General features: G+C 41.3%; 1 protein-coding gene across 3 annotated transcripts in view; it reads left to right on the plus strand.

Annotated features, from left to right (window-relative positions):
* The first annotated feature begins 731 nt into the window (after positions 1-731).
* The window catches only part of TOLLIP (toll interacting protein), a 51815-nt gene continuing 28953 nt past the window's right edge, over positions 732-23593 (plus strand). For all 3 annotated transcript variants that reach the window (XM_030560637.1, XM_030560638.1, XM_030560639.1), the window contains exons 1-3: positions 732-876; positions 19827-19976; positions 21987-22169. In XM_030560637.1, coding sequence (XP_030416497.1) covers positions 844-876; positions 19827-19976; positions 21987-22169 — 366 coding nt within the window. In that variant the 5' untranslated portion in view covers positions 732-843. The remainder of the gene's footprint in view (positions 877-19826; positions 19977-21986; positions 22170-23593) is intronic.

Here is a 23593-nt window from a genome sequence, read left to right on the forward strand (position 1 = left end):
GAAAAAGTAAGAAAGACCAGATTTACTCCAGCAAAAGAGACCCTGTGAAAACTGCACACAGGACGCCCACATCACAGCATACACACAAACGTTCCTCACACTACACGAGCAGGTATCTCAACACACATGCACCTACATCACAGTGCACACATCCATGCCCATATTTCTCTCCATCATTAGGACTCTGAACAGCCCCCAGCTTTCAATAAAAAGTCGCAGTTTAGCGACCAAAACAGTCGCTACGTGAAGCAACACAAACGCTACATTGACAACAGGGGCTGAATCCCTGCACCCCAGCCCCGTGCCACAAGTCCAGCAGAGGCACAGCCAGCACCTTCCCCTCGGCGCACCGCTAATGCACAGCGCCTCCTGCTGGAGCACCGTCCCCTCTGGGCCGGCGGGTTCTGCGCCCTCCTCCCGCAAAGGACGGGGGGGAGGAACATCCTATTGCACAGGCGCAGTACAGCGGTTCATGTCACATGCGCATCCGCTGACCAAGCTGCCGCGTAGATCGAGCTGAGTTGCGCATGCGTGTTACCCTGTGGGGAAGGGGGAAATGAAGGCGCGAACACCCTTGCCGCATGCGCAAGGCAGGAGACCAAAGGTGGTGGGGGCAGTGACAACCCGCCGGACAGCGCATGCGTGTTACTTGCATAGCGGTTCACTTTTGGAAGCGGCCGAAGGGGGCGGGGTTTGGAGCGGGAAATCCGTTGCGCCACGCGTGCGCAGTGCCGGGTTAGCGGGGCGGGGCTCGGCTTGTGCTCAGCTGACGCTGGCGCCTTGGGTTGAGAGGGTCGGTTAACGGCGGCAGCGGCCTGTTCGGGCGGAAAGCGGGTCCCCGCCATGGCGACCACCGTCAGCACCCAGCGGGGCCCGGTGAGTAACCGCCACCCAGGGCCGGGGGCGAGGGTGTCTCCCCGTTCTGGGCCCAGGGGCAGGGTGTCTTCCCGCTCCCCCGGTCTCTGTGGGCAGGGGGCCTGCCCTGGCTCCGCTCTCCGTCCCCTCCCAGGGGCCGAGCGCCTGACCTCTCGCCGTAGCCCACGCTGCCCGTGGGCCTTGGGGGGGGCATTCATTCCCTAGTGTCCGGGGCCAAAGGGGGTGCGGCAGGACGATCTGTGGCTCCCTGTTAGGGTGACCAGACAGTAAATGTGAAAAATCGGGACGGCGGGTGGGAGGTAGGGGGTAATAGGATCCTATATAAGAAAACCCCCAAAATTGGGGCATCTGGTCACCCTACACCACATTGCCATCACCCATGGAGGGGGGGGAGAGAGTCAGCCCCTTCTTCCCACCTTGAGAAGGGCTTTTAAGGGCGAGGAGGGTCTCTGTGCCCGTCATCCACTCCCCAAGTGGCACACAAGAGATGGGAGACTCTACCTCTTCCCTCAGCATAGTCCATTAGGTGGAGGAGGCAAAAGAGTGACCTTTGGGGAGTCAGAGGGAGCACGGAGTGGTGTAAGGGGTCTGCCCTGCTCGCCTCCCTGAGAAACCTGCTGCTGGGAAGTGAGATGTTAGCGGGCAGCTGTCTGTCTGTGCTGTTTAGGGTTAACACCTGAAGGGGGTGTGTGGAGCGGGGGGCAGGGGTAGGTGAAACTTCAATCGGAAGTTGTATGGTGATGAGCCAGTTTCCTTATGCACTGCCGTGTCATACTGGATTTGATTTGAAACATCTCCTAGGTGTGTGCACAGGTGACACATTGACATGGGTCACTGTCTACTGCTGCCAGTGGGCTCTCCTCACCGCTGCTAGATGCTCTATGACACATCTGATGTAACATGTGCCTTAGTTGCGCACCCCATTCCTGCACTTTGTGTTCAGTGGCGGCACAGGCTAATGTGGGGAAGACCTGTTTTTGAAATTTTATTTTTAATTGAGGTTTTAAAATGACTTAACAACCAAAATATACAGAGACCAAACAGAACAATGAATCTGTGTAAGAGATGCTGAGAGACAAGAAGACTGAGTCATTCCATTAAATTGCTGTACTGTACTTAAAGAGCTATAGCTGCCTTTCTCATCTGATGACAATATCCTTTGAGCATCTCCCTAGCTTGCTCTTGAATCATCCCATTTCTATTAGCTCTTTCTGAGTGGTCTTCTTTATATAGTGGGTTTTAGTAATTCTATTTTGTTGGTGAGAACTAAAATCTTTATGTGGAGTTTTCTTTTTTTTAATCTTGATTCTTTTGGTTAGGGACCTATGCACCACCAGTTATTATGAAATTCAATTTTATCTCCTTAGGTTACAGATGTCCTCTTTCTAGTTAAAGGTATCTCAATTTGACATTTTGAATGTCTTTTCTCTGCAGCTCTTATAGACTGTTTTTTTTGCGGAAGGAGATTGAAGTTGGGGAAAGACAGATACGTTAAGCTTTCTGCTGTTACTTGGTGGTATCACAAAGTCCTTTTTAAATGAAATGATCCTTTCAAGTTGTTGATGTGCAAAGAGGTGAAATTGCAATGGTACTTCCAAAATAGTAAATGACAGCGTTTAACAGTTTTTTAGAAGAGAGATTTTGTTAATAGTTGTGATGCCAAGAACTACTCAATGTTTTGTACAAAGCTTGTTCGCTTAATAGAAAATGGTATTACTCTCCAGTTATTAACTGGCTGAAATTTAGAAGGTGGCTTAAAATATAAAACATGTTTAGTCAGTGTTTGCTATTTGCTGATATCTGGCGTTCATTTGTCAATCTAGAAGTTATTTCATATCTACCTATATTCTTGATATTTAATGTTTACATTAATGTGAGCAATGTATAACATAGCATTTGTCTGTCATATTTCAGATGATTTTAAGGAGAAATTATACTGATAATGTCCCAGTAAATTATCTGTAATTCAGTGCTATGTATGGACTTAGGCTCTTCTGTACATATCTTTAACACAGTGTTGTGATTTTTGCCTCACTTATGTAAAACTTTGTTTAACTATCACTTTTTATTTGTAAATGTGAGAACCCCTGGTAAGGGCCCATGCCTTCCCTCCCCAGTTTTAACATTTGGGGTTTAGCCCTGTAATGTAATCCTCATCTCTTGCAATATATAATTAAGTAGTCTCGGATTCCTAAGGATGCCATGTAGCTGGATCCTCTTTCCACAGCAAAAGATGCAATTTCTATATTTCTCAACTTGTAGATTGGAAGGCATACACTTTTTTCCAAAACTGTACTGCAAGTAAGTAACCACTAAAGGGTGCTAAAGCATTAAACATTAGGTTCCATCCACCCCTATGCTGTGGAGAATGTGACCTTTGTGATGGTATTAGTTTACCCAAGCAGGAAGAGTTCCAAGGTTCTCAAGCGTGGGTGCCTGGCAGCATATAATAGAATTGAATATGCTGCCCGCTGACACCAATCTTTTATGTCCATGCTTCCTAATTTGTAGCTTTCATTTGTACATATTAAGTTACAGTCCCTGTCATTTAGTTTATCAATGATTAAAAACTGAAGTTCCTTTTGACAGTAAGTGGCAAGTGTTCAGGTAGAATATTCCTGGCTCTTTTCATACCCTGGTGTCTTGACCAATATTCTTCCTTTCACAACAACATAGGTTCTAATATGTGAATTATGGCTGATTTTTTTTTAATGGCAGCTGTAGTTTTTTGTAGCTACTGTATGATCAGTATCTTTAACATGTGCGGTTGATGTGAAAGGTGCCACTAAAAAAATTCTGTTCTAGCTAAATCTCTGAGATTAAAATATGAAATTCATGATTCCTTAAACTGCTCCTTTTTGCAGTCAATTTTGTGTAAATTGGCAAACAACTTGATAAGATATGACATCTTCCAGCTATTTTATCATTCAGAACTCTCTTGCTAAAGAGGTGCTGCTCTTTCTGGATATAAATTAACATTTGACTTGCCGTCCTCTTATCATGCTCTTACTGGAGTGTATGAGGAATCCCTAATTTAACTGTAATGCAGAGAGATGTACTTGGACCTGAAATGCCAGTGTACAGTGATGGCAAATGTCATTTTAGATATCCTACTGCTGCTTGGTCAAAGATCAAGCTTTGAATTCTGCAGTTAAATTCAAATCTCAAAATTTCTAGCTAGAAATGAGTGGAAGCTTACAATCCCTCCATGCACTTAATATTTTTCATACAAATATGGTTGAAGCTGTAAATGTTACATGCCTTTGAGACAGTTGTGATATGGTGGTGGTCTCTGTGGTACACTGTCACAGAAAATGTGCAAAGTGATGTAGATGTTACTGAGTGCTCACATACTGAAGAAAAATGCTTTCAGAAAGCTATCCTGATTCGCTCAAAAGATTTCTGATACACCCAAAAGCATTGTCTGTTAAGCAGAAAAAACTTCAGAGGAAAGGAAGAAGGTTCATTGATGTGTGTGATGTAGAAGAATTCAGAACTTGTCACTGCAATCAGTACTTAAATTCTCAGCATAAGCAAAATCTCCACCCTCAACCTCTTCACGCAAACAGAGACACTGAGGCTATGTCTGTACTAAAAACTTCAAAGCGCTGCTGTGGCTCTCCCAGTGCTCCTGTTAATCCTCCTCCACAAGGGGAATTGCTCCAAGCCCTAGGAGCATGCAATGCTCAGGGATTGTCCACACTAGTGCTTTAAAGCGCTCAAACTTGCTACATTCAGAGGGTGATTTTTCACACCCTTGAGCCAGCAAGTTAGAGTGCTATACCATGTAAGTGTAGACAAGCCCATGCTTCTTAAAGCAAATCTGAATGTGAATTAGCTATTCTACATCAGCATTTTCCGCAAGAGGAAACTGAGGCACAGAGGTTCAATGTCTTGTCCATGTTCACATGGTAAATCTGGAGCTGAACAGTAGAACATGGATGTCATGGTGTCCAGTGCTTAAACCACTAAAATATATATCTTCTATGGATCATGATACTGGAATCGTAGTTTTGACCTTGATCAAAAGGTTGATGGGTTACTTCATTCTATTCAAACGCTGCAGTTATTCTCCAGACTGATTTCATAGGGTATGTCTTCACTAGCAACGTGGCTGTGTAGTCATAGCACCAGCGTTGCTATAAAAAAATCTCGCCCACGAAGTGAGTAGCTCTACATTGCCACTTTACAGCACTGAAACTTAGTGCTCAGGGGGGTTGCTTTTTCACCCCAAGTGAGAAAGTTGCAGCGCTGTAAAGTGGCAATGTAAACAAGATCATATAGATATAATGGCCCTGATCTGGATGTTATCTGACTCATTCATCTGTTTCTAAATAGCTGAAAAGACTGATTTGATTGAGATCCTGACTGCAGATATCAACTTGATCAAAGCAGTCATTTCCTTATCTGTAAACAAGCTTTACAGAATCTAGTTGATCTCTGATCTAGCTGCCCATATAATTAAGTAGTTTGTTCAGCTTAAGTAAAATAAAGGCAATAAGTTTTAACTAGTGCCTTTACAGAATATTTTATTGAAAGCACCTCCATCTGGAGCTTGTGTTTATGCTGAGTGCTTGACCTTTCCTGTTGACCCAAAGTTGGCAAAAGCTGCAAATTCTAGGTGCCAGAACTGCAAAATGCTGTTTTTTTCCTCATAGGAATAATTAAACTGAGGTTTGTGAGGGCATTTATCCTTTTTCCCCAACAATACAAGATACTTTCAGGGCATGATTAGTTTGCATGGGTTATGTGTAGAGCAGCAGTAGGTAGACTGGATATTTCTTCATGTGAAAAGTTGTGTCGTATAATACTAACTAGCCACGCGTGTGCACGCGCACATGCACACACAGCCCAATCAAACAAGAACCAGTTGTTAATGCAGAATTAAGGTTTTCTGGTGACAGCTAGTGTGCTTCAGAGTGTCAAGGTCAGCAAAATTCAACCTTCAGAAAAAGATGAAATATATATTTTGAGTTTTGCTGAACTAATACTGTGGAAGGGCCCATAGATAGGGCCCTACCAAATTCACAGTCCATTTTGGTCAATTTCATGGTCATACGAGTGTTGTGTCCAGTTCTGCGCACCGCAGTTCAGGAAGGATATGGTCAAATTGGAGAGAGTCCAGAGAAGAGCAACAAAAATGATTAAAGGTCTAGAAAACATGACCTGTGAGGGAAGACTGAAAATATTGGGTTTGTTTTGTATGGAAAAGAGAAGACTCAGAGGGGACATAACAGTTTTCACGTACATAAAAGGTGGTTACAAGGAGGAGGAAGAAAAACTGTTTTTCTTAACCTCTGAGGATAGGACAAGAAGCAATGGGCTTAAATTGCAGCAGGGGAGGTTTAGGTTGAACATTAGCAAGTATTTTGCTCCCAGTCTTCTAAAATAACTCCCTGTCCTCAACAGACTTCAGGAATATACCTTTTTCCAGATTTTGCCCAAGATGGGATTCCAGTTGACAGTGGCTGGGTGGGTCTAGTTCAAAGGACTGTTTCTTTTCTCTTGAGCTATTCAACTGGTGTGACACTTTGAAGGTTAAAAATCCTGTTAACTCCTCTGCAGATGTATGCTCCATGTAATCCAGTAGTCATATGAAACAGCATGTGAGTCTTAGAACTGTTTGCTGCTCTTGGTAGGCATGCACCAAACGTGTTCAAGAGACGTTTTATCTTGATTTCCCCCCAAAGTGCTGGTGGATGCCATGCACTCCACTGGAGTAACGCTCAAGCGTTTTAGACCTTGTTATGATCTGAGCTGTGGTTTTGTCTTTAACTGTGAGCATGTGCACATACACATTTAAGAAACTGTTTTATTTATCCTCCGATTTGGGAGCATGACGTATGGTCAACAAGCCATGAAGTATTTCAATTCAGTCTGATTAGTTATACAGATTTTAAAGCTCGGCTGTTCTAAGAGCTCTAAACAGTTAGCTGGCCTCAACCTTAATTGTAGCAGAGCTATCTATTGTGCTACAGCTATAATACTTGACACTTCTCTAGCCTCTTTCATTTAACATTTCAAAATTCTTTGCGAACATAAACTAAGACTTCCAACATCCTTAGTAGGTAGTTATAGCAGGAACTAATAAAATATATTATCACATTATTTAGAAACTAAGGTATAAAGCTTGCACAACTTACAACAGAATTCAGATCGGATTCAGTCACTGTCAGTAACCCTGACACAATACTGCCTTCATGACATTAGTTCCTTCTGAATAGCAGTAGCTGAAGGTGCTTGGAACTTGTAGGTTAAATCTTTCCTATTTGAAATTTTGATTTTTACAGAATACAAATATTTATAGAGAACATTCAAGCACTTGGTTTTCGGATGCTTGGCAAATATTTATTTTATGTTGAATATCTGTATGCTACCTTTTTCTCAAACAAACAAACAAACAAAACTCAAAACTAAAACAGACTGAGCTTGAGAGAAGCTGCAAGGCAAGCATTTATTTTCCTACACCACTATTAAGAAATTTATTAGTCATACTGCACCACTCTTTGCCTTGGAACTTTGTTTTTCTCCTCTTACTAAAATACCAAAGTGACGCCCTATCTGTTCCATGTCAAGAGACCTTGTTACACAAGTCACTGTCCTGACATGGTTAAAACGCTTTAGTCTTGTAGGTGTGTCAGGGTCTCTTTCCCACTTTGAACTTTAGCGTCCAGAAAGTGGGGACCTGCATGTCCCTTCTAAGCTTAATTCCTAGCTTAGATCTGATAATGCTGCCACCAACTAAAAGATAGTGTTTGGTACACTTTCTGTCCCCCAAAAACCTTCCCTGGGGAACCCTAAGATATACTCTGATCCAAACTCCTAGGATTCTAAAATAGAGGAAATAACCTTCTCCCCCTGCCCTTCTCTCTCCCCCTCCCAGACACTCCCTGAGAGAGAGACACACTGATCCCAACTCCTTGGATCCTAAAACAAAGAGGAATTAAGCTTTTCCTCCCCCTTCTATCCTTTCCCCCACCAATCCCTGGTGAGTTCAGACCCAGTCCCCTTGGGTCTTACACAAGGACAAAATCAATCAGGTTCTTAAAAAGAAAAGTTTTAATTAAAGAAAGAAAAAGTAAAAATTATCTCTGTAAAATCAAGATGGAAAAATGTTTACAGGGTCTCAGCTGTACCTAGACCAGAGGGACTCCCCCTCCCAGCCCAAGTATAAGTTACAGCAAACAGAGGTGAAATATCCTTCCAGCAAAATACACATTTGCAAATAAAGAAAAACAGAAATCTAATTCGTTTTCTATCTATTACTTACTATCTTGAACCTGAGAGACTGTTTCAGTAAGATTGGAGAAATCTGGTTGCATGTCTGGCTTCTCTTAATTCCAAGAGAGAACAACGAACAGAACAAATAGCACAAAACAAAAACTTCCCTCCACCAAGATTTGAAAGTATCTTGTCTCCTGATTGGTCCTTTGGTCAGATGTCAGCGAGGTTCACTGAGCTTGTTAACCCTTTACAGGTAAAAGAGACATTAACCCTTAACTATCTGTTTATGACAAGGTGTAAATGCGCTGCTGAATTGCGTTATGACTTTAGATATCAGAATAACTTGATTTTCCTTAATGGTTGCAACAACAATCATTTTGGGGTATATTAAACTGTATCACACTTATCAGAAGGTTTTTGAAGTCTATTTTTAAAGACTTTGATGGAAAAGAGGAGGAGGTCAGTGGGTCTCTACAGAGACCAATATATTCTGAACTCTAGTTACTAATAAGTAAATCTTTTTTTCTAAACTGTGTGTTTAGATCTCAACATAGTGTTGAAATAACTATGAAATTCCTTTAAAAGAAGGATCCTGCATGATGAATAAACAGTTTATCGCATTAGGTGAAATGGATCTAAGCAGATTGCTGAATGCACACAGTTTTGAGTGGGCTTGTTGAGCCCCGGGGACAAGGTTCTTACGTGAATAATTAGAAGGCTGTTTTCTCCAACTGTGGCAACATTTTAAAGGTACAATAATTATTTTCATTTATGTAGCATAGGCCTCAAATAGGAAACTCCCAAAGTACTTGCAGGTTTTGGACCCAATTTTCAAGGTTGAGTGCCCAAATCCCCGATTTTGCTACTTAAAAGGACATCCAAATGGGCATTTAAGGTATCCAAGTTTCAGAATTGGCCTCTCAATACATATTGGGTACTTCACCTACCATTCTTTGAATGTAGCCAACTCTGAAATGGAAATATGCCATAAATTTTTCAGCCAGCAATACTACATATTCTTAATGGAAAAAAATCATATCCAATTGAAATATGAAGGTATGTATAGTTTTTAGAATATAAATATTCAGGCATTTGGTTGATTCATTAAAATAGATTTTGAAGTGCAAGAATTCCAAATCAATTAATGACCTTTACTAATACTATTTTTCAGACAGACAAATTCACTCTACTGGTCAGCTCAATTTTATAAAAATAAACTGAAGTTTGTAAGACATAGTACTTCTTAAATGAATCTCTCTATGTATGAATTTTCTTTGCTCAGTATTTTTCAATCTAGAAATGAAAACTGTAGGTGTTTACAATTTGAAAGCTTTTCCAGTTCCTCTCAACTTCTGTCACTGTTCTCTGGCTTGTACTCCATGTTGTGCATCGTTTGGGAACTGGTTTCAAAGCACAACACGGACTTCACTCCATCTGTGTATTTTCATTGTGGGAAACAAACACACTCTGCAAATGATTGTTGGTTTAAAAGACTAACTTTGTATTAACCCCAACAAATTGGGATGGATACAGACAATGTGCAAGTCAGTGCCAAGCGGACAACAGAGAGGATTTTGTGGTCAGCAGCTTGCTGGTGAAACATGGAGTGGGCTGGATGTTATAACATCTCTTAAACAGTATAGTTTAAAAGATGAAATCCAAAACATCTTGATTTTTTTTTTTTTTACAAATGGAAGGAGTAAGACTTAAAAATGGAGATTATGGGGTCTCTATTTTGGTAACTTCGCAGGTGAGGGTTTACAGGGATATGTATCACGTTTCCCCCTCTTGTGTCCCAGGAGCCAGAGGTGGGGACAGAGGCTTCAGGTTTCCCAGCCTCCCCAGACAGTAGGGACAGGGGAAACCCACTTCTGGCCAGGGCTTCCCAGCATATAGCAGGAACAACTGATCTAAGAGGGCAGTAGGGATTTCCTATCCAAACTAGAAGGGCAGCACCAGTAAAGGTCTTTGTTTTCAGGGCTTGGTCTTGGTTCTGGATTTGCATGGGATAGGAGAGGAGAAAGATACAGTAAATGTCTAGGTATTTTCAAGCCTACCTACACTACTCTTCTAAAGCACATGAGTAACCTTAATTGTGCCTTGTAGTGACACTGTTGGGGGGGATTGGGGAATGGCAAGAAAATCAACAGTGTTTTTTAATCAGTTTAATCTAATTTAGGACCTCAAACAGTAAAATGACTTAAGTCTCATCATGGTATAGCATGGTGTTACTACAAGGCACACTTAAGGATGTTTGATATGCTAACGACTGCATTTCTCTACCTTAACATATTAAGGTAAAACTTGAAACAAATCTGAATTCTGAGTTCCCTAGGTTTGTAATGTCTGGCTTGGGGATAATTTCAATATTTCTATACTGTATTATTTTACTGACACTTTCTCTCAAGTATAAATCTTTTTCAATATAGCTTTTCATCTAGGAATTAATATTAGTCCTTTCAAATGACTGTACCACCTGCTCTCCATTATTAATTGTTTGTATCACTGTAGCCATTGCTCAGGATTGGGGAATTTACTGTGCCAAGTGCTGTACAAACAGGTACTGAGGGCTCATTCTATAGTTAAATGTTTTGCCAATATACATATATCAGTCCAATATAGTATTCTAGCAAAACTCTCCTAGTGAAGATAGGTGCTTTTGGTGGTATAGGTTGTCTTTTTTTTCACTAGCTAAACAAGCTATACTGACAAAAGCACTGTTATGCTGAGTCTACACTAGGGCTTTTGTCAGCAAAGAAATGTTACAAAAAATCACACACACTCCTGACTTTTCTGTGGAGGCAAAAGTTCCTGATCTGGCCTAAAACAGTCCTTACTGCAAATTGAGAACAGGTGCAACCCAGCACTTAGTGCAGTTTTTCTGCATTAGCCGGAATATTTTAAGGTCATAGGTTTTCAGTTTCTTTGGTAGCTTGTTCTGGTTGCTAAGAAATCTTTAAAATAAATAAATAAATAAATTCTGGTTTGATTAGCCGGCACTGAGGGGAACTGTCATGTTACATAGAGACTAATCTGAGTTGTGGTGAAAGATTTTTCAGTTCATTCCCTCTAGCATTGATGCCTTTTAAATGGAATCTGTTTATATTAACCCCACTTTAAAACCAAAGAGCTAGCTTGAGCTTATGATTTATCATAAATTCCATTGTTCCCTGTTGCATAGTGATAGAGATTTTTTTGGACTGTGCAGCTGGGTATTTTCAAAGGTAGTGGTCTCTATTCTAGTTCATAACACAAGAAATAGGAGTCACCAAATGAAATTAAGAGGTAGCAGATTTAAAACAAAAGGAAGAATTTTTTCACACAACGCATAGTCAACCTGTGGAATTCCTTGCCAGAGGATGTTGTGAAGGCCAAGACCATAACAGGATTCAAAAAAGAACTAAAGTTAATGGAGGATAGGTCCATCAATGGCTATTAGGATGGATAGGGATGGTGTTCCTAGCCTCTGTTTGCCAGAAGCTAGGAATGGGTGACAGGGGATGGATCACTTGATGATTACGTGTTCTGTTCATTCTCTTTGGAGCATCTGGCATTGGCCACTGTTGGAAGATGGGATAGATGGACATTTGGTCTGACCCAGTATGGCTGTTTTTATGTTTTATATTGAAAGCTGGACTGAGAGGTGAGTAATGAGAACAGATTTTATATTGGTGTTTGAGCATTAAGAATATTTGTTTGTTCCATGTCTGAATAGTAAATATGATTATTGCTCACTTACTGCAGTGACAAAGAATTCTGTGGCACCTTATAGACTAACAGACGTATTGGAGCATAAGCTTTCATGGATGAATCTGTCTGACAAAGTGGGTATTCACCCATGAAAGCTTAGGCTCCATTACGTCCCTTAGTCTGTAAGGTGCCACAGGACACACTCACTTTTTACAGATCCAGACTAATATGGCTACCCGTCTGATACTTACCTGCAGTGTACGTCTTGTTTTCTAAAATTAGGCCAATGCCAATAAAAGTAGACTTATACATAGGGTAAGGCAAATCTCGTTCTTAAAGTATCTGTAATCATATTTGTTCTGTACTAGTAGCTTTACTATTACAGCCCTATATATTTCAGTAGGGCTAGTTGGAGCCATTATTAGGACTTGCTGACCAGGAAAGATGACTGGCAAGCCATTTGACGCTAGTGGTAGTATTGTAGGAAAGAGTCAGGGGTGCATGGGACAGTAGTATGGATTCAGTTCCCTCTAACGTTGCTGTGTAGACATTCCTTAAACACAAGGTTAGTGGGACTTGAGTCAGCTGACCCATGTCAGGGAACCCTGGGCATGAGCATCTACATTGCATTTGAAGCCTAAGTTAAGAATTTTTTGACCCGTGCTCAAACCTAGAGTTCTGACATCCACACTGCAGTGCACAGACCTGAGTCCAAGTAATTCTATCCCCGCGTTCCTAGCGCCACCAACTCCTCAGTGTCTAAACTAGCCCTATGATTGTGTTGCACTGTGGGAAAACTTTGTGGCCCACTCCATTTCCTAACTGTGACAGTGCCATTGATGGAACTTGGGTGCCCATAAAGAGCGTGAGTGCATAAGATGCATAATTAGCTCTTTTGATGGCTGTTTCAGTAGAATGACTACAATTTGAGAAGGCTTTATACCGAACTGCCTGTTTTTTTATATGAATTCACCAGTTGCCAGAAAAATAATTTAATCTGCTGTTTTTTTTATGTGGGTCTAAAGATTTGCAGTATTATCAGAATTCACTGGGATATCTAATGTTAAAAATTTCTGTATCCAGCCAAAGATGTTGCAGTTGTCTGACTTCTGCAGTTTGAGAGATAACAGATCAAAATTGTTGAAAATACAGCAGCTGTATGCCCACCAGTAGTCAAATGCACTGCGCATGTGTGTGAGAGGGGGTTTGAGTCAGGCAAAAGTGGGATGTTATCAATTTTATCTATGTGTTGTCTCTTTAGATACTGTAAGTGACTGTGGGGTGGTGGTGGAGTTGCCTTGTGGTTGGGGTTGTGGGAGGCTTATCTTGTGACGGGGGGGGGGGGGCTATTTGCATTTCAAAGGTAGTAATCATAGCCGTAGAGAGGGCCCAGGAACAAGGAACAGAGAGTGGAGTGGGACCAAGTGGTTGCCCTGCAGGGAAGAGGAGTGGCTGAACTCCCAGCTTGGCATGGCTGGGAGAGGAATGACCCCCAGCATCCTGGCAGCCGATGTCCTGCCAGTCAGCTTTGCTCCCTGTTGTGGGCAAATTCTACGCAGCAGCAAGGAGGAGCTGGAGCTGCAGAAAGCTATGGGAAGTTATTTGCGTTGGCTCCCACTCACTGTTGTGACAATGCATGCAGCCCCAGGGAGGGCAGGAGGCACCAGAGAGTGCAGAGGGACCAAGTGGCTTCCCTAAAGGGTGTGGGAGCAGCTATACTGAGCCAGGAGCTCTGCTGCTCCCCCTTTCTGAAGGGCAGGCTCTTTGATAGCATGTTTGCAGGCCAGTGTTCAGACAATGGGTTAACAGTGATCTGAGCAGCTCCTGTTTGCAAAGGGAGGGGTGGCTTCCCTTAGCAGCAGAGTGTAATAAACTGCAACACAGATTGTCAGCATAGAGAGGGCTAAGGAATTTGCTGTAAGATATGTCCAGAGAACTTCTGGAATCTGAGTGCACACAGTAAAGCAATAGTGCTTAGATCCTAGTCCCAGCTTAACATGGTCTTGGACCCTCCAAGTCTAGTACAGTTAGAGTGTTTTGGAGGTTCTGGAACTTAAGGAGAAGAAAATTGGCTGGTGGGGGTGTGACCAGTGTCCAAGGTGAGCCAACTGAGGTCACTCAATTAGGGTGAACTGCAAAGAATGAGGCAGACAATCCTCAAAGCTGGTGAATATTCCAATACTTAGATTTACTAAAGCAGCACAAAAGAGCTTCTTATTATACCTTACTGGTTACCCAGAAGCCAACAACACGGTTCCCTTAAAAATAACAATGAGGAGTCCTTGTGGCTCCTTAGAGACTAACACTCCTTGTTGTTTTTGCTGATACAGACTAACACAGCCACCACTCTGAAACCAGTTCTCTTAAAGTAACCCAGCCTCAGGTCTCCACCTAGACATCTAAGTCAAATAGGAGGAGGATTACTGAAAATCTTATTCATTATAGAAAAAAGATTCTACCAATCCCAGAAGATTGGACACGTTACCTCCCAGGTTAATGAATATTCTATATCTTACCCAAATAGACACTTACAGCCAATTTTTATTAAACTAAAATTTATTAAAAAAAGAGAGAGAATTGGTTAAAAGCTCTCTCTGTGTGTGTGTGTGTACACACACACACACACACACACACACACACACACACACACACACACACATATATGAGCACAATTCTTGAGGTTCAGTTTCATAACAGAGATGATGAGCTTTGTAGATGCAAAGAGTTCTTTTAGAAATAATTCATAGGTTATAGTCCAATGTTTATATAGAGTGGTCCAGTCAGGACTGGGATGTCAGTTCTTATGGCTTAGGCTTCCCCTGCATGAAGCCTCAAGCACATCCGAGATGACAGGATCAGGACCCAAGCCATTTTTTTATACAGTTTCAGGCCTTCGTTGACAGCTCAGAATCCTTAGGTGAGCAAAAGGCACTCATGGGGACCTTGAAGTGGACCCATTTTCTAAGCATCCCTGGGGATTATCCATACAGATGAACATAAGGCAATTGCCTGGTTTTCCACCATTCACAGATGATTTGCTATACATTTCAAAGAGATGAATACATTGTTTACAGTTCATTTAAATGTTAAGATGGCCTTTTGCTCTCTGAATTAACAGAATACAGTATAGACAGGGACTGTTTGATGACATTGTTGACCTCTACCAGTACATATGTAAATACACAAACATCTCCCCCATGTCCTGAAGGGTTGAATTTGCATCATGTATCCTATGGGATGCTTAACGCTTTCTGGTCATGCGGCACAGGGGGACTGCTAGGAATGGACGGTCTGGACAGTGCGAAAAGTTTATTCCACATCAACAAACATCTTTCTTGGAGACTGTAAACTAGCTATTTTGTTTTGTAGTGGGATTGAATTAAGTCTTCTCGATACCAGGAGGTGAATAATCCTGTCTGAGCTATAAGTTGGTTGTTTTTGTGAATGGATGTGGTTTGTTTTGGTTTGTTTTGTTTTTTGCAACTCACCTTTCAGCTGGAAAGGATTGAGTTGATGTTAGCTTGTGTTTTTTTTAGAAGACTGATTATGTTCTCTTTTGAACAATGATTTTGATTTCAGATTTTTTGTTTCACCCTTCTAGGAGGGTTTTCACTACATTTGTTTTCAGCCAGCTAAAATATTTGTTTGGCATTGGACAGAGAGAATCCCAGAGACAATAGTTTATCACCTTTTTCTTGGGGCCCACTCTTAGAAACATAGGGGCTCTAACTCTTCAGGAAAGCATTTGGACTATTGCTTCCATTGCAGGGTCCAAAATAATATCTTCCTGGTACAGAGCAGGTAGGAAGCTCTTCTCATCACTTAGAGACCACTGAAGGTATGTCTACACTGTAAGCATCACAAGCTTCAGCACTGGTTTCACAAGCCTGCCTGGGGATCATGGGTGCATACTCAATTGCCAGCCCATGCAGAAGTCCACAGTGCTTTGTCTCTGTGCTATTCTTAGTGTACTAGCTAGATTAAGGCTAGTGTGGATATGCCTACTTGAACTGTAGATTGCAGCTTAGATGTACCCTTAGGGCATTTGACAAACTTAATAGTGAAATGCCTCTTTAGATGGTACAAGGTCATTGAATGCAGTGGTGAAGTTATTTCTTTGCAAATCATCTTTAAAAACAATGGTCATGGCACAGATACCTCAAAAAATAACTCTTCTTTCTGAATCCTGTTTTTCTATACTCCTTTATATATATATACACACACACACACACACACACACACACACACACACACACACACACACACACACACACACACACACACACACACACACACACTTGGGTGTCATATATATACCACCAATGGTACCTCTGGAATATCCTTTGCATCAGGTGGGAAGATTACTGCACTAATTACAGCATCCTCCCTGAAGACAATGTCACCAGCGTTGAAACAATGATTCTCATGCACCGACTCTGTTGGGTTGGACATTGTGTGTGGATGCCAAACCCTTGCCTCCAAAAAAAAGTTCTCTACTCTCAGCTCGCCACTGTGAGATCTCTGACCATGGGTCAGAGGAAACACACTTTCATTGCATCTTTATAGTATCTTAAGAAAACTGATGTGGTTCCAGGATTGGACTCCTGAGTCATCTCACTACCCATATGTAAATCCGTAATAGAGATCATCCTTAAATCGAGGGATCGCATATAAAATGGTTTTATTTTTAAAAGATAATAGGGCTGTGTAGAGGTGTGGTCATGACCTGAGCAACCCCTTTTGGTCTGGCATGACACTACAGGTATGTCCCACCTATAACTTCTTCAAGTGGAGCAGCAATAGATTGCAATTGAACAACCCAGGGACAAGAAGAAGCAGATATGTAGCATCCGATTAGTGGGTATCTTTTTAGTAAGGCTTCAGCCCAAGAATCATTACAACAGTCATTTTATCAGGCCTCAGGTTTAGAGTCCTATACTGACAGTCCACACCTAAGTCTCTGAATCAGGTTAGACTTATATCCAGATACCTTGGGAGCAGCTGCCACCCACTGCTTCTCTTCCTTGTTCTGCTTCCTGTTACTGTTGTTCCTAGGCTGCAGCTGTAGGCTCTAGCCTGTTTGTGTGTGTGTGTGTGTTTTTTTTTTTTAAGGATTAGTACGTTCCCCATGTGCACATACAGGGTCTGTTATAGTTCATGGTTAAGGCTATTATGTCACGGAATCCATGACTTCCATTGACCTCCATGACTTTTTCTGCCCTGGAGCTAGAGCTCCCAGCCAGTCCTGCCCCTGCAGCTGCCAGCCCCAACCCTGGTGGGGGGACCCTGCAGCTGCCCAACCACAGGGAGGGGTTGGCGGACATAGGACTCTGTGCCTGGGCAGCTGCAGGGTCCCCCTGCCTGCCAAGGCTGGACAGCTGTGAGGAGTCCCCACTGCCTGCCGGCTGGGCAGCTGGTGGACCCCTCAGAGCTGTCCAGCCACTGCAGGGGGCAGGGGATCCCCCAAAGATGCCCTGATGCAGTGGGGGCAAGGAGACCCTATAGCTCCCACACCCGCAGCAGTGAGGGACTGGGGATCTCCAGCAGTAGTGGATGCTGAACCTGCCTACCCCTTTTGTCGGATATTTTTATGAAAGTTAGGGACAGGTCATGGGTTTCTGTGAATTTTTGTTTATTGCATGTGACTTGTCCATGATTTTTGCTAAAAATATTTGTGACAAAAACTTCACCTCATTCATGATGCTTTACAAATTCTACATTTGATGTAGGCTCTTGGTACTAGAAAGACTGACTCTGGAACTAGGATGTGAATTTTCATATTGTTGAGTAAGGGTCTAATAGCAATTATATAAATGTTTAAAAGGTATTATCTACTTACGTTGAAGCTGACTAAACAAGTATTTGAAGTACACCATTATGCTTTGCATATTTCAGGACTGATTCAGCCAAGAAGTAACTCACTTCTGGGCCTTAAAAGATCTGAATTAATTCACAGGAACTAAATATTCAAAGCTTCTGCAATACAAGACACAGGGCAATTTTTCCGTTAGTTTTGAGTTTGGGCCTGGTGCAAAACAATGTTGATTGTATTGGGTTTATTAATTGAAACAAACACTGTCCATGCTCACATTTTATCAATGAACACTGGCAATTGAGAGGTCTTTAGGAGAGATTTTAAATACCACATTTGCATTCTTCCATTCTTAACTTAAATTGGCAATATGTGGATGGACATTCAGTTAGTCTTCCTCATCCCTAGCTTTATCAATACATTTCAGACCTGGCCTGCTGCACCTACTGTTGCTGAGATCCTAACAGTCTTCTTTAGGAGTGTTGGCTCTTGCCAAATTACTTTTCATAGTATCTACAAGGTATAGCAGCTATATCTTAAGAGAGCTTGTAATTCTCAAACTGTAGCTTAAAGATGTAATATTCTACCATAAGATGTTGTAGATAAGCATTTGCAAGAATGACAATGTTGCTTATTTTTGTGGGATACTTCTGAGTGTCACCATTGTCAGGATCTGTAATGTTCTATAGAAAATGGAGCAATGTGTATATAATGTTTTAAAATAGATTCAGGGTCTTCTATTTCATATTATAAATATACAAACATTTTGTCTTTGTAGATTGATAGAGGCTGTTTTACCCATTTCTATTCACTTTTTAAGTTGCTCCATTTGCTTAGTGGGCTAATTCGCAGAAGTGGGATAATGTAACACTTTTTAGTCAAGAGTCTGTTAATGTGTTTAACTTGATCCTTATATTCTGAGAGTGTTTATAATTTTGGTAAAACTTTCTCTGAGCTAGGACTTGATTAAAAATGAACCCCCCCCCCATCCTAAAATTAAAGCCAATGCTTAATGACTTAGCCTGGTATAACTGTCGCTCAGGGGTGTCCAGTATAGGTCTGTGGTCTCTTGCTGTCCTCTGATTCTTTCCCCTTTATAATACAAGCATGCTCTATAGTCTCTTTCATCTTAAAATCCACCACTGACCCCACTTGTGTTTTCAACTATGATCCCTTCAACTACTTCGCCTTCTCTCTTTCATCTCTAAGGTCAGTGAACATACTGTTCGATTACTGTTTGGAGTTCATCTCTTCCAGTTTCATCCTAACCCCTTTCCTATCTGACTTCTGCCCTGTGCATGTCTCCGACACTGTCCTAACTAAAGCACAGAAGCAGCTCAATTCTCATCCTCCTTGATGAGTCATCCATCTTTGACAGTCGACCGTGGATTACTTGAAATCTTGTCCTCTTTTGGCTTCTGTGACTCTGTAATCTGGTTCTTCTCCTGCTAATTGCTCCTCCACTGTGTGTCCTTTGAAAGATCCTCCTCATCTCCTCTTCTACCAGCTTTCTGTGGGGTTCCACGGGGCTTTGTTCTTGGTCCCTTTGTCTTCTCTACATCTTATCTCTGGGTAATCTCATCCACAAACTAAATATCCACAAAACTACCTCATTATCAATCTTTAAATCTCACCTCAAACATCTCCTTTGCCAAGATGGCTACAAAAAAACTCAGCAATGAGTAAGGCTGATGATTTGCAGACACCACTGCTTATCATGCTGACCAGTATTGTCTTATTTCCTTGTACTTCCCCCATCTGTCTGTATCCATTGGTTCTCTCATCTCTTATTTAGATTGTAGTTTTACTGGGGTAGACACTATTTTTTTTTCTGAGTTTGTGCAGCAGCTGGTACAATGGTGTACTAGTCCATGACATAGGGAATACTGTTTGTTTGTATTACCGTAGCACCTATCTTTCATGCTTAATTTAAAAGCAAACTTTTAAAATGCATGATATGATTTAAATAAAAATATTACACGCACCCTTTATAACTCAGCACTGTTGTCCAAAGACCTGCATAATAATGCCATTATAAGTTTCTCTTAAGCATAGCTCATGTAAACTTACCACTTCGTTCATGCCACCAAACTTAGAATAAAATCATGCTGGAGTGACTTGGTGGGCATTTCTTTAAGTTTTCCTTCCTCCATTTCTTGTTAGAGAACCTTTTTTACTAGTGGAAATGAGCTATAAATTAGAATCTGATTTGTTTGTTCTGCAGGTGTATATTGGTGAGCTTCCTCAGGATTTCCTACGTATCACCCCAACACAGCAGCAGCAGCAGATCCAATTGGATGCACAGGCAGCTCAACAGTTACAGTATGGAGGACCGATGGGCACAGTAGGCAGACTCAGCATCACTGTAGTACAGGTATGATTTGTTACTCTCTTCTAATACATTTGTTAATCTGCTACATCTTCCAACAGTGGCCCCATGAGATCTGGTGCTGAAATTGAAGTTGCTACACTAATTGGATAACTTAGTTTCTAGCTAAGTGGCTCTGTGTACTGGTCTCTCATTATAAAATATGACCTGCCCACAATCCCTAGCAGTGTTTACATACTAAATTGCACAGCATTAACAGTAATGCACAGTACTACTGTTTTCCTATTTAAAATTTGTCATCAGTATTTACTGTTTTGGCCACGTACAGTAATTAAGTGGACATGTGCTTCAGTCATTGGGTTACTAAACTATCAAGAGCAGCAGCTTCTGTAACATCTTTTGTTAAAATAACCTTTGGGCAGAAGCTTTTTTTCATCAGTGTGTAAAATAAGGTACTGTATGACTGCAACCGCAGCTTATAATATTGGTCCTCCTTTAGTGCAGTTGAGGTAGAACTAGATGACCTCTTGAAATCCCTTCCAGCCCTACATGTCTGATTCTATTTTATTTATATATAATCAGTATATTACCTCTCCCATTCTTATTATATTGTTTTTAATGTCAAAGTGAGAAGTTTTGGTGTTTCTGGGAAATCCCCTGGATAACTGCTATATCATCTTAGCCTACTAAACTTTTGCATTCTCTTCATTCAACAGTTCTCTTGCCATCTAGAGTTGATTAAGTAAACTCTTTTTCTTTTGGGGTGGGGATATTTGGAAACTAGGCTCCTGGTATAACTTGATTTAAGAAAGAACAGTTTTCTTCTGGCTAATAAATTATGATAAAAGACTATATTGGAGAAGTAGATGTGAGCTAGGTTGTGCATGGCTTTGAAAGTAATGGAAGAGTCCTTACGTTTGATACAGAAGATTAAAGGGAGCAGTTAAAGGAATTTCAGAAGAGTCTGAGTACATTCTAATTGATAGACAAGGTAAATGATTTTTGGTACAGCCTTTTGGACAGGCTGAAGTGAGGTAAGGCAAGGGCCAAAGAGGCCAGAGATGAAGAGGTACAAGAAGTTTGGACTACCACCAGACAAAACATTGACATTATTAGTATCTTAAAATATTTTGCTGCTTCACAGAGCATAATCTTCTGTGCACATCATTCAGTTAAGAAATAGTGTGATATATTTTGCTAATTAGTTCCCTTGTTACTTGTAAGAATATTATAAGTCCCAAGACTTGCATCTTCTAGTCAGCCTTTCATTACTTCCATTCCAGACACTGTCCGTATTTTTGTATACACATTTGTAATTATAAAAATTCCAAGGGGGAATGACTTAACAGTAAACTTTTTCTCATAATTTTTCAGTTTACACCACAGTGTAAACATTGTGGCTTGGGCTTTAAAGCCTAAGGGTGGGACACTTTATCCCCCCTACATTCAGCCCTGATGGATGCAGGGCTCTGGGGTTCCAACTCGTGCCCTCCCCAGATGTGTGTGATTAACATGTTAAAAAAATCAATGCATTAATTTTGTTTTCAGTTAATCGCAAGTGTTAACAGCAATTGACAATCATAAAATATAGCCTTTATGCTAAATTTGGTGCTTTTTGCTCACCACATTTATTTAGGCAGTTGTATAACTTATCCTAGAATCATAGCATCAGGGAAACCTAGTACTGGAAGTGACCTTGAAGTCAAGTCCAGTCCAACTCACTACACTAAGGCAGGACTGTCTGTGACTGGTGTTTGTCCAGCCTGTTCCTGAAAACCTCCTATGATGGGGATTTCACAACCTCCCTTGGAAAGCCTATTCCAGAGCTAGAAAGATGTTTTTTCCCCTGATATCTAACCTAACCTAGCCTTGCTCTACCCCTGAGGATTGCTTTTTTTATTTGAGCCTCTGCCCACATCATAGGTGGACTCATTCAATATCCCCTTTCTATCATGACTTCTTCTAAATTAATATTGTTTCATAAGAATTAATAAAGAAAATGGCAAACTTAATTTTTTAAATTTTCTTCTTTCTTCATTTTTGGTTGCTTCCCAGGCAAAACTGGCAAAGAACTATGGTATGACCCGCATGGATCCATACTGTCGGGTACGGCTTGGCTATGCTGTGTATGAAACTCCTACAGCGCACAATGGAGCCAAAAACCCACGTTGGAACAAAGTTATTCAGTGCACTGTTCCCCCGGGTGTGGACTCCTTCTATCTTGAGATATTTGATGAGGTTAGAATTGTATTTTTGCTTTGCTGGTTGGGGTCGGACATTACAAAGCTGTACTGAGGTGACATAGCTCAGTGATGTATACCAGCACCTGGAATGTGGTGGTGGCTCTTTTGGTGGGTGTATCACACTTGCACATATTTCTTTTCAACCACAACAGGTAGAGGCACTGTCTTTAATGAGAGCTGAGATTCTGATGTAATTAAATGAGTTCTGGAGGGGTGACATAGGGGTTGTGAGACAGTTATGTTAGCCTTCAAGTCAAGTGATTTGTGAATACTCTAGTGCTAAATTACAGTGCAGTACGTGAGGAGCATTCTTATATTTTGCACTTAATATTAAAAATAGATTGCTCATGGTGTTCTTTGGGAGATAATGTTGCAAGACTTTTCAAATCAGATTACAGCTTGCATTCAAGATGTAAGAGTTTTGGTGACAGTAAATCAGTTAAATGTAGAATAATCTTTGTAGACAAATTTGAATTAAAAAATGATTCCATTAAGGGATTCCAGTGACTAAAATTCATCGTACATGATTATGAGCCAGAATCCCAGGTTCATATCAGGCATTCTCTCCTTGCAGCTATAGTTTCCTCATGGTTCTTTCTGCTGCTGCCTCCCACTTCACTCATTGAATCTCTCTTCCTCCCGCTCCTCTCTTACTATCCTTGGTGCCTAAAACTTTCCCTGGTGCATGTGTGGGAGAGACGGTAGCATTAAAAAGCTATCTATAATGGTAATGTGTTAGAATCTTGTACCTTACAGGTATGAAATCACATCTTATGTCAAGATGGCCAATCTTCTGGCCAACAAGTGCTGGATAGTGTACTTTGGAACCCTGAACTATTCAAAATCCTGAATGGTTATGGTAGATAGTCCTCGGGTTCTCAGTGAATAGATGCCATCAGTCTCTCCTTTGAGAGGAATCTGCCATCCCACCTAAATAATCTGACCAGCAATGAAGAAATCATACCTTTACACAAGAGACATCAGACACTGTCTTCCCTTTTCTGAGCAAACTATCAAGGATCACAACCTTCTGTTCTGGTATTTTGGATTCCTCTGTCAGGGTTCAAGACTTGACATGGTACTTAAATAACACTTATTCTTGTGGATGATCACCTGCCCACAGACAAGGAAGTACACCTGTACTCAACTTACTGGATCTCTGTGACACTTGAAGTTGTTGATAACCAAATTACTCCTGTCCTGATCTTAAGAAGCTGCAGAACCAAACAGGAATGCAATGGAATGGCTTAGGTGCTTCCTCCTTGGACTGAATCCAGAGGATTATTAGTGGGCATTTGATCATCTCCAGGACTTTCCATCTGCAGAATTTAATAAGGCTTAATTCTCTCCCCTCACATTATTCAACATCAATACAAAATCATTAGGAGAGCTCTTATTTACACCAAATATAAATAGGTC

Source organism: Gopherus evgoodei, chromosome 4 (genome assembly GCF_007399415.2).
Source record: "Gopherus evgoodei ecotype Sinaloan lineage chromosome 4, rGopEvg1_v1.p, whole genome shotgun sequence".
NCBI lineage: Eukaryota > Metazoa > Chordata > Testudines > Testudinidae > Gopherus > Gopherus evgoodei.